Source organism: Etheostoma cragini, chromosome 21 (assembly GCF_013103735.1).
Source record: "Etheostoma cragini isolate CJK2018 chromosome 21, CSU_Ecrag_1.0, whole genome shotgun sequence".
Lineage (NCBI taxonomy): Eukaryota > Metazoa > Chordata > Actinopteri > Perciformes > Percidae > Etheostoma > Etheostoma cragini.
The window spans coordinates 17,211,725-17,226,616 of record NC_048427.1 but is presented as its reverse complement, the minus strand read 5'-3'; the positions used below and the strand labels follow the sequence as shown (position 1 = coordinate 17,226,616).

Genomic DNA, 14,892 nt, shown 5'->3' with positions numbered 1-14,892 from the left:
ATCTCCTGTCTGAAAACTCATATCTTTTGACCATTTGCATCTTATCCATCTTCGTCCGCTTATCGGGGTCGGGGGCTGCATTTGTCAGCTCCACATGTCTCCATTTTAGAATCTAGAAAAGCTCTTAGTATTGTGAGAACACAAGGTGTAAACGCAAAATATATAAGTTTTCAAACCAAAAAGAAGTAGTGTAGATGTAGCCTGCATCTGGCTCTGCTTATAAAGCTTTTCAAGAGTCTTAGTAATAATCTTCAAAAAAATGAATTTTGTTTCTGTGAAGCTTTTGTGTGGAGATACAGAGGCTCTGTAGATCTGTCTGTGCCTTGTGGATTTTTAAGGGATAGCATTGTCCAAACAGGACATTTTAAAGCCATTGCCATTAACGCTGCACTATTACTAGCCTCAACCAAGGAATGTCTAATCCCTTTTAGAAAACAAGACTCACCCAGAATGAAAGTTAACACAGTAAACCTCAAGGAAACTCACTGTGAAAGATGTAGATGAGTTAAAATCAATCAAATAATACTTGATGACTTAGTATATAGGAGATACCTTTCTAACTCTTATGCTACTCTTGCCTCTTGTGCTTTTTTTTAGCTTGTTGAATAAAAGCTGAAACACAAAACGTATTAACTCAACAACAGCAAAAAAGCACTATGTCGCTCACACAACAGTTATTTGATGTTTATGCTAATGCAGAACTTCTCCTGCCCGTATTTGAAGCCACTTAATGTATGTTTGTCTTCAGTGGGATTCACTCTTCTAGCTTGCTGCTGCCGTGTGTTTGCTGGCATCTGTGCAGCCTGTGGCCTGTTTGGAAACTTTGTATTTACTTACACATTGTGCAACTTTTTTCGGGTTTGATGTTGGGGTTGGGGACTTGAAAATAAAAAAAAAAAAGTTTTTGTAAATCATTCCCCACTGTGGTTTATTGCTATTGATTTCGATTTGTCCCCTTTATCCAATATGACATGAATTACACTTTTTGCTACATAATGCAGCTGGCCACTACTTTGCATATATACTGTACACACTGTATTTTGCACCTATGTAAAAAGAAGTCATCTGCAGTGGTTAATACATTTAGCCATTAAATAAATGAGTTGTATTAATATTTATAAATATTTTAAGCTAATGCAACTTAAAATAACTTCAGTTTTGGACTATTCCAGAACTTATGAACCTGCGTACACCTGACTTTAAAGCCTCTGACCACACCCACGCATGATTTCAGTTATTCTGGCTGATGAGACATATGCACATGTTAAAGTGGACCAGAGCTTTGATGGGAATGTATTTGGTGACACATCTTAATCTACCAATAAAAATGATGAAAGTGTAATTAACTTCAAACACTTGTGTGAGCCTTTTAAGTCGCTTTTATTTAAATAAGTTGAATGAATGTGGAACTGATAGTGCACGCAACTCAAAATTAAGTTTCTGAACAAACATGATCAGAATCAGAAAGGGCTTTATTGCCAAGTATGTTTTTTTTTATATGTATAATAATGCACATACAAGGAATTTGTCATGGTGATCTGCATCAGCATGCATTGTTTGAGAGTTCAAAATCTACAGAAACCCTTCTTTTTGGTTGTCTGTCTGTCTGTCTCTTTGACACATGGTTGTTGTTGTTTTTAATAAAAATGAAATGTGAAGTGTTTACCATGATAAAGGTTATTGTATTTCCATACACAGATAATATATATGCATTATTGGGTCTAGGCTGCCATGCTTTGTTTTTACTGACTGGTATGAAGTGGTGCCAACAGCATCCACAACTGGAGTTTTTTTTGTCAAATGTAGAAAAATGTAAATCTGGCTGCAGACATATAAAACTTAAAGTCCTTTGAACAGAAATACATTAACAACAAGAAATAATCCGTGTTACCAACAGGGAGTTGGTAGAGCGCCCTCTGGTGGACAAACTATGAAACATTAACACTCAGAACATGGTTGACCGTCTGTTTAAAAAAAAAAAAAAAAAATCTAAAAATTAAAAAAAATATACATATTATAAATGCCGATACCGAGAGATCGGGAAATGCCTAAAATCGGCCAATAATGTCCGGCCGATATATATTGGTGCGGGATCTAGTTATGAATGTTAGTTAATTGTTTATAAATGGATATTGGTTCAAATGCTCTCTTTTAAGGTTTTTTGTTGTTGTTTTACAACTTGGCAACCCAAAAAGTGTTTCTCAAGGATCAAATCATTAATAAATACTTTTAGCCAATATTTAGCAATTAGTTACATTTGTATTCAAACCTTTATAAAGGTTGACTTATTAAAAATTTGCAAAAACTAATTTTGGAATACACATTTTACACAAGGACTTGATTTTCTCCCCCAACACTGAAACAATGCGAAGGGACCTTGTATAGGCCTAAATGAGCAATATCAATCAGCAATAGCTAAGAGTAAGAGTTTTGATACTTAACCACACAGGTTGCAGCCTAGGGACCCAGATTGGCTGTTTATTTGGTAGATGGAGTGTCCCATATCTGAGGATGCTATGAGGAAATGCCCTCAGTCAGTGTGTCTGTTCCATCAACAGCAGCTCTTGGGAATCAGGCAGGACTGTGTGTTTAACAGCTTGGGAAATGATATAATTTAGACCAGCACGCATCACATGCTACTTCCACACCACAATAAGAGAGGATTTACAGTTACAGTGATGACACATTCGCTTGAACAGTCAAATAGTGGGAACAGTATGTGTGTTACTTTCACATCATGTCGGCCAACTTATCCTGTGTGCATCAGGTTAGTGTGGCTTCTAGATAACATGAACAATGAGCTGAAAATGTCACTGTTGCAAAATAAGGTTTAATTATGAAAAATGTCAACGTGGTTGCTTGTAAAGAACCCTGTAAAGAACCCTTTACAGCAAACATGTTAACATTTTGTCCTGGCTGTGTGTGTTGAACTTTCGGCACTGTCAGCAGTGATCAGTCAGTGATTCACCAAGTTAAGGTTTACACCGTGTACTTTTTAACTACATGATCACATGACATCAAGCTAGTATCTGAAATCCAACCACTTCTGTAAACATCATATGACAGATTGATCCCATGACTTTATGGGAACTGCACCTTCTGATTGGCTGTGCGGTATAATCGAGGCAGCAGCTCTCTCTCCGATTGGCCAGCAGCACTTCAGTAAACCATCAGCTTCCTGGTTATCTGCAAATGGACAAATAAACTTGTTTTCAAACCTGTACTACGGTGGGAAACTCTGGCTTCGCTTTACCGGGGATCAAAATGTCACCCAGAAGCGGCTGTAGCCTGGTTCTGCTCGTCGTGTTCGGTCTTTTTGTAACTGCCTATTGTAAGTTTCCTACCCTAGACCACATCAAACCGAAAGCCGGCGACAAGGCACAGGGGAGAGCAGTGGTCGAGCTGTTGAAACGCCTGCTCGGGACCAGATCTACGGAGTTCATTGTGTCAGTCAACCGGAGTCTTTCCAACTACAGGCTAGATGTGTGTGAGCTCAGGTCCACTAAAAACGATAAGATAGTCGCTACAGGCAGCACCGGAGTGGCCGTGGCTACTGGCATTTACAACTATTTGAAATATTTCTGCAACTGCCATGTTTCCTGGTCTGGTGACCAGCTGGACCTGCCTCGTCCTTTGCCAAGGCTCACCGGCGTCCTGCGCATCAATACCCAACATAGGTCAGTAACCCACAGGTTGGAATAATGACAAACGCATTAATAGTTTAAATTGTCATCGTTATAAGCACTTTAATTCGGCATACACCCAGTACACGAAGCAGACCTTATTTTATTGAAATTCTGGGAACATTTTCAACTTTTAACATTGATTGTTCCCACAAGGTCCAGCTACTATGTGGGTGTCGAGTTATTAAAGCCTAGCTACTCATTAGTAGGCTAACGTTACTAGCTAAATCGCTAATTAAATGTTTTTAAATGTTAGAGGAATGTAAAAAAGAACGCTATAGGAACGTTATCTAAAGGTTACAACGTTAGAAAAAAGTTCTCCAAAGGTTTTAGAGTTAGGGGAACGTTCTTTAAAGGTTGCAACTGTTAGGGGAACGTGAAGGGAACGTTCTCTAAAGGTTGCACCCTTAGGTGAGGTTTTCTAAAGGTTGCAACGTTAGGGGTACGTTCAATGACCAAAAACTAACGTTCCCTCAACAATAAACCAACTTTCTTAAGCAACCAAAACCTAACCTAATACAGGGAACGTTCCCGCAACCAAAATGAACGTTCCCAGAATGTTCAGGGAACCAAAAAATGGTTACCTGGGAGAGTTTATGTCAACTTCAATAAAAGACCTTACCAATTTGCTTAATTACTATTTTAATGTCTTAGATCATATTCAGTAAATTATATTCAGTAGCCTAAAAGCAATTTTAACAATAATTGTATTATCAGAGGTGAAAAGTAAGTAATTTACTTAAGTAGCTACAATTGTGAGGTAGGCTAACGTTTACATTATATGCTGTTGTTCAATTTTTTTAAGTTACTAGTTACTTCTCAAGTCACACAAAACAAATTATCATGATACAGATTAAAGTATACAACAGTATGTAAAGAAGTTAAAAAGCCATTTTGACCAGATATAACATTAAAGCGCTGCCTAGAGGCTAGAGTGATTTAATGATATAATACGTAGATAGATGGATGGCTACATTATTTATTTATTCATTCCCAGGGGTAAATTATAAAAGTAAAGGATCTCAAAACTTTTTGCACTAACATTTTTTTTATATAGAAGTGTTGTTAACTGCTGGAAAATTTCAAAATATCAGCTAATGAGCTATAAAAACATAACATGCAGACTCTGTATGGTATTCTAAATTCAAACCTCCCATTTAAAAAAAAAAAAAAAAAGGAAAGAACAATGTCCTTTATGTCACACACATTATTAAAAAGTATCCCTCTCGTGTATGATTGTTTGTTTCATGTAATCAACGCTCAGAGATTATTTTGTGTTGGAGAGGAAATTTCAGCAGAAAACTGCACGTTAAAATGTATCTGAGTATCTGTATCAACATGTATTTTTTAGCTGTGCATTTTATATTTAAGTTTTATGTTCACTTTTTTTAATAAAACATTGGAAATTATTTCATTTTGTTTTGAATTCAAAAAGCAATTTTTTTATTAGCAGAATACTAAAAGCAGCAAAAAGGCAAAATTGTGGACACTCTTAATATCTTTTTATTTATTGCAAGTAATATTGTTATCGCAAAATTCAACAACGCTATAGCACATTGCATATTTTCGTCATATTGTGCTGGCCTAGTGTGCGTTGCATTTGTAAAAACTCCCTTCTTTTGAATGGCCTGTGTGTATGCTTTGTTTGCAAATTTTGCTGACATCAGCAAAAGACCTTTTGAAAATGTTGTTTTTTATGATCAGCAGCTAAAAACATCTACCTTCCCAGCACATAAGACACAAAGTACTGTATATACATGACAACTTTTGATTATACACTTTACAAGGAGGATGCCGTGATATCTCTGTGTTTAAATACTTTGGTGGCAGTATTTTGGTGCAATGTAACCCCAAGCCCCCACCACTTTCAACAAAGCATCAAAACCCCATGGGTGCCTGACAAATGGAGCGTTATTTTACATTGTTTATTGTGAGCACTACGGACACTTGTACTGCGGCGGGCCCTTTTAAAGGACCCTTCCTTTCAATTATCTGCTGTGGATTAGACCCGCATCAGCTCATCCCAGTTATGTTATGTGCACAGTAGATTGAAAAAGCCATGGCAAGCATGGCACACTTTAGTTTTCCCATGAGTATATCTTGGTGGCAAAGAGCAACTCTTAGCGGGAAGGAAGCGTGAGTCAATTACCATCTGCAGAAAACTTAGGTACAAATGATACTGGTTTCAAAAACCAACAGTGCCTATGTGATGTTTTATTTATTTATTTATTTATTTTTAGAGCTGGGCAGCGATAAAAAATTATAATCGCATAATTTCCCTGATTAATCGCAAAATTAAATAATGAAGTTAAAAGTAGTGTACGTAGTGCAATTTTTTTTTTTGATGTTCTGCCATAAGAACAAAAGTGCCGTAACACTTGTTCTGCAAAAACTTACCAACATTTTGTTTATAAAGTAGCAGTTAAATAAAATATTTAGTGTACATCTCAACGTAAACTATGTATTTATCATGTCCAGAGATGAATTCATCTGGTTAGAACCTCTTCATCAGAGACTCCTTCTTCTGTACACATTCATCTGTTGTTGCGCAACTTTTCTGCACTTTGCAAGGACACTGTCAAACGCACTGTTAAGCAGAGACACTGAGGGACACTGTCAAACGCGCTGTAAAGCAGAGACACTGTGAGAACGCTGGAGACCACGCGCAAAGCAGTGCACGTGATCAAATAACAGAAGGCTCGCAACAGCGATCATGTTTCGTAACTATTTGTACTATCTGTCCAAACTGCAGGGACTTTATTTGACACATTCCACTGCTGTGCAACTTCAATAAAGTGTCCCGCGCATGTTTCAGCATAATGTCTCTCCTCTGTTTTCATTACAGTCGGAGCATGTGAATGCAGCGCCCACTTTTCATCAGTATAATGCACTGGAACTCCGAGATAATTCTGGTTACCCAGTGAGTCCGGTAGTCCTCAGTGAGTCAATTAGTCCCCAGGAAGCGCAACAGCCGCTTTTGCAGTCCTCTCCTTTTTCATACAACTTGTGTATTCTTATCGCGTTTGAGTGAATCTCATACCTGCCGTCGTCGTTGCGATTCTCAGACCGATGTCCTCCACAACCCTACTGGGCCTGCAGTCTGTAGCTATCCACGTCGCTATGACATTTGTTAGCTTCTCTTGCCTTTGTTTATCTCTACTTACCCACACGTTGCATCTAACGTAGTCGGCCGAAGCCTCGCGCCACTGTGTGTTTTGTTGAATGCTTTGCTGGTATCAATTGTCAAGGTGATATTTTGGACTCCGTTGTAAAAAGTAAAAAAAAAAGTACTCCGGTGACAAGAAAATTCAACTTTGCAGTATTTACCAAGCCTGTGAACAACACACATTTACAATAATAAAGAAATAATAAAAACTTCATTACCGTGTGATAATAAAATTGTCGGCGTTAATTAATTAATTAATTAATTAATTAGGTAACGCGATAATAACGCTTGCCCAGCCCTAGTTTTTTTTAAAGATAATATTTTGGGCTTTTCCGCCTTTAATTTTTGACAGGACAGTTAGGTGAAAAAGGGAGAAGACATGCAGGAAATCGTCACAGATCAGATTTGAAACCTGGACCTCTTGCGTCGAGGCATGAACCTCTCAGCACATCTGCGCCCGCTCTACCACTGAACCAACCTGGCCACACCTATGGGATTTTTAACTGGCTATACTGTATGTTATTAGTGCAATGCTATACGACAACTACTTATAGAAAATTATTTCAAAATATCTGTTTTTTAAGTACTTTTTCTTGAATCTTTAGCAAAGTGGAGTCCTCATGCTAGTATTGGTAATAGGTGTAGAAATTGCAAATACGTTGGCAGAGAGAATCCTGTGAATTGAAAAAACATATACCTTGGGGCAGGAGCATTCAGGCACTTTATTCTCCACTGCACTGACTCTGCACTGTTGAGAGTACATCATGATATTGCCTTGACTGTAGATGCTGTGAATCCTGCTGTTTTAGTGCTTTTGGACCTCACAGCAGCGTTTGATATAGTATGTATATATAGTATATAGATCAGTATGGCATAAGCAATTGATAATGTAGGAAACAGCAGAGAATTGTACATAATCATTTGCATGGATGTACCAAATAATTTGCAACTTGTTAAAAAAAATGAGAAACTGCTTTTTGATGTGCACAAGTGACCCAATGATGTGAAGATTGAACAGGTAGGTTTTGAGAATTTCAATTCTGTTGTGAAAAATGTACCAAAGTGACAGAGGAAAAACTGTAATTTTCTTCAGTCTTTAATTTATTAAAGACTAAATTGCCGCAGATTGGTATTATATCTACCAAACGCTTGTTGCTCATACAGATTAAATAAGACCAAGAATCCAGCTGAAGCAATGAAAAAAAATGTATTAACGTAGCTCATGGGTGTCAAACTCTAGCCCGGGTAGCTGGTTTGATCCTCTCATGTATTGTTACATGTGAGTCATGTTATCTTTCAGGTCTTTTAACAATACTTAACTATGGTTTGAATTAGGGCTGAACGATATGGAGAAAATCAAATATCAGGATATTTGTATACAATTACCTCTTAGCTTCTTAGAACATGACACATAATGTGGTCACATTTATTGTGATAAAGTAGATGAACTATATGTGTTTTACCTAATTATTTTATGCATGTCTTACTTTACATAATTTTTCCTTTTGGCCATTTTTGTGTTTTTGTTTCTGCACTTTTGCCTAAACAAAACATGTTTCTTGTCATTTTGTTTCTCTTTGTTGAATTACAGCTTGATTTCTTTTATTTTGATGAGTGTGATTTTAGGATTATTATTTGAATATCTGCATTTTCTCATTTCAATTAAATTTAATTTATAGTTTCAAATCATAACAGTAATCTCGAGACACTTTAAAGATAGTGTAGGTCTAGACCACACTCTATAATTTATAAAGTCCCAATAATTGTAGTAATTTCCCCCACAGCAAGCATTTTTAGTGCAGTGGCGAGGAAAAACTTCCTTTTTAGGAAGAAACCTCCTGGACAGACCCAGGCTCTTGGTAGTCGGTAGGCGGTGTCTGACGGTGCCGGTTGGGGTTGTGAAGCACAGTGACAATAAAAAACATTACATTTTTTATGATAAACTATGTATTTGTCTGTTTGTATCTAGATTCCGGTATTACCAGAACGTCTGCACTTTTAGTTATTCCTCCGTGTGGTGGGACTGGCCAAGGTGGGAGAGAGAGATCGACTGGATGGCACTCAATGGAATAAATCTGCCGCTGGCTTTTACAGGACAAGAAGCCCTGTGGCAAGAGGTAAGAGCTGATAAACTGGAAGTTTATACTTGTGTGTTGGTGTGTGCGTAGAGCTGGCATGTGTGTGGGGAGTGTTTGGTACGGCGAGGAAGAAAGAGACAGTGATGGTGATTAGCTTCGTGAGGATCGACTCTAGAGTCGTGGTGAGAGGAAGCCAAGACCACAGTGGAAAATCTGTCGCAGGAAACGTTAACCCTCTCCTCGATTTTAATGCTGTCTACGGATGAGAACCAGGAACTGAGTCTGGGGAAATGCAACGCTGCAAAGACATGGGGTGCATTTTTGAGAGGTCCACATCAGGTTACGGAACAGCATCCAGCGTAGGTCAATATCCACGCCGTAGGTTTTACGCAAAAGTATAAATCACGCTTTAGGCTGAAAGTGCTGATATTCCTTAAATGTATATTTTGCACACTTGAACGTATCCATGTACTGTACCATTATTGACTCCTCTTAAGGCTTATTTTTGGAACAGATGTAACCGCAAACACTTCTGCTATTAAAATGATCACATTTGGTTGCTAGAAAAGTGCTAGATTTACGTGTTAAGTTTATAAGCTACATACTTTTGCTTTGTATTAAGTTCATAGATGAATTATTCTCAGAGCAACAAGCAAAAAAAGATTAAAAAAAGCAGTGATTTCTTTACCATTATAATTCTTAGGGCACTACCTAGCTTTTTTAGACAGATATGGTAACAATTGTCAAAAATGGTGTGAAATTGCTTTTTTTGGCTGTGTGTGTGTGTGTGTGTGTGTGTGTGTGGGGGGGGGGGGGGGGGGGGGGGGGGGTTATTGAAAAACATAATATTTTCTTCAGGTAGGACCTGCACCTGAAGGCCGTTTTATGCTTCTCTAGATGCTCCACCTAGAGCTTTTGCCGTGGCCTACGTGAATATAAACTTGTGTGTGTGTGTATGTGGAGGTTATTGTGTGGTAGAGGGAGAAGTGAGAGAGTGACGGCAATTAGCGGCAGAGGGGTCTGAGGGGGTACGCTGTTGATTCGCCGCAAAAGCATATAAAACGGCCTCAAAGGTTCCATGGAATGAAAATTAAGGGAATTTTCATGAAATGAAAGCTCAGAAGGGCCCATCTGGAATCATGTTCCTTATGAGGTCATAAGGGGCAAGGTTACCTCCCCTTTCTCTGCTTTGCCTGCCCAGAGAATTTAGCCCACCCATGAGAGAGAGACATCATGGCTTTCAAAGCAAAGTGGCAGTTGGTCAAGGCCACAGTCCCAGCCTCCACCTTGGGAAAGAGACTTAAGATACGTTATAAGGGGACCACTAAGGTCTATAGAAAAGAGACTTCAGATACAGTATTAGGGGGCCGCTAAGGTCTATATAAAATCCAAAGAGCACCAAGTCATGGGACCTTTGAGTTTTCCACATACCTAGGGTTGAAAGGGGAAGAGAGATTCTGAGAGACTACAGATTCAAGAAGACAAGCAGGAAGAGCAAGCATAATTTCTCAGAAACAGAGACATGATATACATCTTGATTGGTATGTGCAACACCATGTGAACATCACATAAACTTGTTGTGTACCTTTTTCTAGGTCTACCGAGCTCTTGGGTTAAACCAGTCGGAGATTGAAGAGTTCTTCTCCGGCCCGGCGTTTCTCGCCTGGAACCGAATGGGAAATGTTTTCAGGTTTGGTGGGCCTCTGCCACAGTCCTGGCACGTGAACCAGCTCTACCTCCAGGTACTGAACCGCCACGCTTGTCAACACAGTTGGAAGCCACTATGTGTAGAACGATGACATGTTTGACTTTGGCACCACTGAGTGGTAGTATCAAACACTATCTAACCCCGGGCATCAGACAAATTTAAAGATTTATTTTATCACATCAAATTTTACATATAGTGGCTTCAGTTTGTTTAGGTTTTTAAGGTCATTCCCATTGTTTATGAAAACATTGTACTCACAAAAGTATAGTTGGCCAGTTTATTGAAAGCACTATTATTTGGATGACAAATTAAAAGTAAACACACCTGAAATGCTGCTAACAATCCCTCATTTGCACATAACTACACAAGTACAGTAGGGGTGGGAATCACCAGACGCCTCCCGATACATCACGTTACTCATGCCACAATACAATGTTGTATATCTGCAATATATTACAATTTATAACCTTTTTTCTCAACTTCAAATTTTTCCCAGTTTCAAATGATGTCCCAAAAAGGAAACTTTGTCAACATCTGGTTTATCTAAAAAGATACATTTCTCTGTTTGGTCATCTCACTTCAGTTTTACTGCTGCCAAAATGGGACAAACTGACCAACACATGTATAATAAAAGATCCGTACTTAGCATCTGTGTGTCGATACAGTGTTGCCACTGAAAATATCGCGATACTATGCTGTATCAATATTTCCCCCCCCCCCCACCCCTAAAGTGCAGTAGCTCAATGTTAAAGCTAGTCTGGCTATTACCAGACCAAGCCAGGCTCAATGTATTTGAGACTGAGCATTGGTCTGGGGAGTCTGCTCTGTACTTTCTACTGCACGAGATTTATCCAGTCTATATTTAAGCAGGACGTTGGTTTAGACTATGATGTATGTTTGCAAACTGTTTAGGTCATAGTTTCAATGTTGCCTTATTTTTTTATTTTTTTTATTTTTTAATATCTGATTTATCTGGGGGTTATTTTATGAAACAGTTACATAACGTTGCTTTAAAAGCATTTTTAATCCTTTTTTAAAAGCCATCCATTTTTTGTGGTTGAATTTGTATATTTAAAATGTTCACTGAACTGCACTGGAATGCATCCTATCACATGACGTTTGCTCTTTTTTTCAGTTTAAAATCTTAGAGCGAATGAGATCCTTTGGCATGATTCCTGTGCTGCCAGCCTTCTCTGGGAACATTCCCAAGGGAATCCTCAGGTGATTGATGCTAGATCTAAATCTTAATCTGACGCACGTTATCTCTAAGCTATAAGTACTGAAGGTCCTGGTTCAAAGGTTTTTAAGGATGATGAAATGACATCTGATATGAATGAAGATTCAACAAGAGAATGTAACTCCAGAAATTTGCATGTTAGATGTGTGTTGGATCTACAGTTCTTCCCTCACAACAGCCACTAGAACCAGTCAACACAATGAGGAGGGGGGAAAAGTGGTGGCTGGGGGTGTGGCCTTGACCAACTGCCACTTTGCTTGTTTGAAAGCCATGATGTCTCTCTGCTTAACCTGCCCAGAGAATTTGGCCCACCAATGAGAGAAAGGGGAGGTAACCTTGCCCCTTATGACCTCATAAGGAGCAAGATTCCAGATCGGCCCATCTGAGCTTTCATTTTGTCAAAAGCAGAGCAGGATACCCAGGGCTCGGTTTACACCTATCACCATTTCTAGCCACTGGGGGACCATAGGCAGGCTGGGGGAACACATATTAATATTAATAAACCTCATAAAGTCAAATTTTCATGCCATGGGACCTTTAAGAATATTGAGTTGGGGCTCAACCAGACAATTTTCTCCCACTCGGGTTGCTCCCCGGGCCTTTAGATTCAGTTTACGGCACTTCTGTGTATCAGTTCAGTGTTCAGTTCCAGTCAATACAATTCAGTATTCAGTACAGTAACGTGAATATTTCAGTCAAAACCATTTTGAATTCACTTTTTGAGTCATGTGTTTGATATACATATATATTTTTAAATCACATTTCAGGTTGTATCCAGAAGCCAATGTAACCAGATTAGGGCCTTGGGCTCACTTCAACTGCAGCTTCTCATGCTCCTATATCTTGGACCCTCGTGACCCACTTTTCCTCCAGATCGGTTCCCTCTATCTCTCCCAGGTGGTGAAGCAGTTTGGTACAGATCACATCTACAACACTGACACCTTCAATGAGATGACTCCACCCTCCTCTGACCCCACCTACCTGTCTGCAGTCAGTCGTTCTGTCTTTGCCTCAATGACTGCAGGTGAGTGTCTGGCTGACTAATATCATGTTCACATTGCAAGTTTTAAATCTGTGTCTGTCAGAATGCCAATGAGTAACAATAACATTCATTTCCCTAGTCTGATGACCCATGTATGACCCGTTGTTATTGTGTAATTGTCTTACACAGACAGCCCCCTCCAAGCACAGAGAACTGTCCCTTTCTTGTCCCTTATCCAAATAAAAATTATTTCTCCCCAGTTGATCCTCAGGCAATTTGGCTGATGCAAGGCTGGCTGTTCTTCAGTGACGCAGCGTTCTGGAAGCCGGCCCAGATTCAGGCCCTACTACACGGAGTGCCCCTCGGAAGAATGATCGTGCTGGACCTGTTTGCAGAGACCGAGCCAATTTTCTCTTACACAAAGTCTTTCTATGGACAGCCCTTCATCTGGTGCATGCTGCAGAACTTTGGGGGCAACAGTGGATTCTTTGGCACAGTGGAGAGCATCAATTCAGGGCCCTTCAAAGCTTTAAATTTCCCAAACTCCACTCTGGTGGGCCTCGGCATGACCCCTGAGGGCATTGAGCAGAACCCTGTGATGTACGAGTTGATGAGCGAGCTGGCTTGGCGCAAGGAGCCGGTCAACTTGTCAAAGTGGGTGTCGCTATATGCTGTTCGTCGTTACGGCAGCACACAAGAGAACCTGACCGCTGCATGGAGGCTCCTGTTCGCCAGCGTCTACAACTGCACAGTGTCACATTACCGAAACCACAACCATAGCCCGCTGGTGCACCGGCCTTCCTTTCACATGAATTCTGCCCTTTGGTATGACCCGGCTGACTTGTACAAAGCCTGGAAACTGATTATTGAGGCAGCTCCATCTCTCATGTCCAAGGAGACTTTCCGGTACGATCTTGTGGATGTGACTCGGCAGGTCCTACAAGTCCTGACAACGGTCTTTTACCAGGATATCGCAGATGCCTACCAGAACCAAAAGCTGCCGGAGCTGCTGACTGCAGGTGGGGTGCTGGTCTATGATCTCTTGCCTGAACTCAATCGTTTGCTCAGTAGTGACCGCAACTTCCTGTTGGGGACGTGGCTGGAGCGGGCCCGATCTTTAGCCCTAGATGAGAAGGAGGCCCAGCTCTACGACATGAACGCCAGAAACCAGCTCACTCTTTGGGGTCCCAGTGGTGAGATCCTGGACTACGCCAGCAAAGAGTGGGGAGGCCTCATGGAGGACTACTACGCCCAGCGATGGGGCCTTTTTGTTCAAACCCTGGTAGAGTGCTTGGACACCGGTCGACCATTCAAGCAGGACGCCTTCAACCAGGCAGTTTTCCAGGTAGAAAAGGGATTCATTTACAACGGCCGAAGGTACCCGACCAAACCTCAGGGAGACTCATACGAGATCGCCCACAGAATCTTCCTCAAGTACTACCCACAGGCCTTGAAGAGACTATAGTGAGCAGAGACTACATTTTGAAAAAACTTGTCTCAAGTCGCAGCAAGAAGAATGTTTTCCTCCACCTCCAATTTCCATGGCTATCCCAAAACATTTTATTGAAGAAAATCTAACATCCTGAATCTACAGGATGAATCTGTTTACACATGTAGTAAAATCAGTAGTGCATAGTTACGCATGTTCCAGGGGGAAAAAGGATTTTTAAGCATCATGAGATGTCTTACATGTTTGATCTCTAGGTACTGTTTTTAATTCCACTGCTCTTAAAGAACTAGTTGAACATTTTTGAAAATACACATTCACTTTCACGGAGTAAAATGAAAAATCCCATTTAAATCCCAATGCCTGTGTGTTACTTATGCAGCTGGAATTGGGCTGTGGTTAGCTTAGCTTAGCATAAAGCCTGGAAGCAGGTGCGTTTAGGGCGTGTCCAAATCCACTTTTGCTTGTTTGGCAGCGGAAAAAATGGTCCGGCTACATGGTCCAAAAGGGTTGTACTTGGTATGGGGGATATTAACACCTGCGTCCGGCTTTGCGTCGCGCCAGGTGCGTACTAGGGCCCTCTAGCAGTGT

At 40.2% G+C, this 14,892-nt stretch overlaps 2 protein-coding genes across 2 annotated transcripts in view; one reads left to right on the top strand and one right to left on the bottom strand.

Moving 5' to 3' along the window:
• The first annotated feature begins 3,132 nt into the window (after positions 1-3,132).
• On the top strand, positions 3,133-14,507 carry naglu (N-acetylglucosaminidase, alpha). Its single transcript, XM_034860124.1, has 6 exons — positions 3,133-3,677; positions 8,819-8,966; positions 10,523-10,669; positions 11,771-11,856; positions 12,640-12,896; positions 13,115-14,507. The coding sequence occupies exons 1-6, from the start codon at positions 3,265-3,267 to the stop codon at positions 14,317-14,319; spliced, it is 2,256 nt and encodes a 751-aa protein (XP_034716015.1). The 5' UTR covers positions 3,133-3,264; the 3' UTR covers positions 14,320-14,507.
• ipmkb (inositol polyphosphate multikinase b) overlaps positions 9,896-14,892 on the bottom strand; it is a 45,647-nt gene continuing 40,650 nt past the window's right edge. The window contains exon 7 of the mRNA XM_034860129.1: positions 9,896-9,925. The gene's annotated coding sequence lies outside the window, so the exon portion shown is untranslated. The remainder of the gene's footprint in view (positions 9,926-14,892) is intronic.

Coding starts and splice junctions, on each gene's coding strand:
- naglu (XM_034860124.1), top strand. CDS start 3,265: ATGTCACCCAGAAGCGGCTGTAGCCTGGTTCTGCTCGTCGTGTTCGGT. Junction 10,670..11,770: donor TGAACCAGCTCTACCTCCAG/GTACTGAACCGC, acceptor TCTTTTTTTCAG/TTTAAAATCTTAGAGCGAAT. Junction 11,857..12,639: donor ATTCCCAAGGGAATCCTCAG/GTGATTGATGCT, acceptor ATCACATTTCAG/GTTGTATCCAGAAGCCAATG.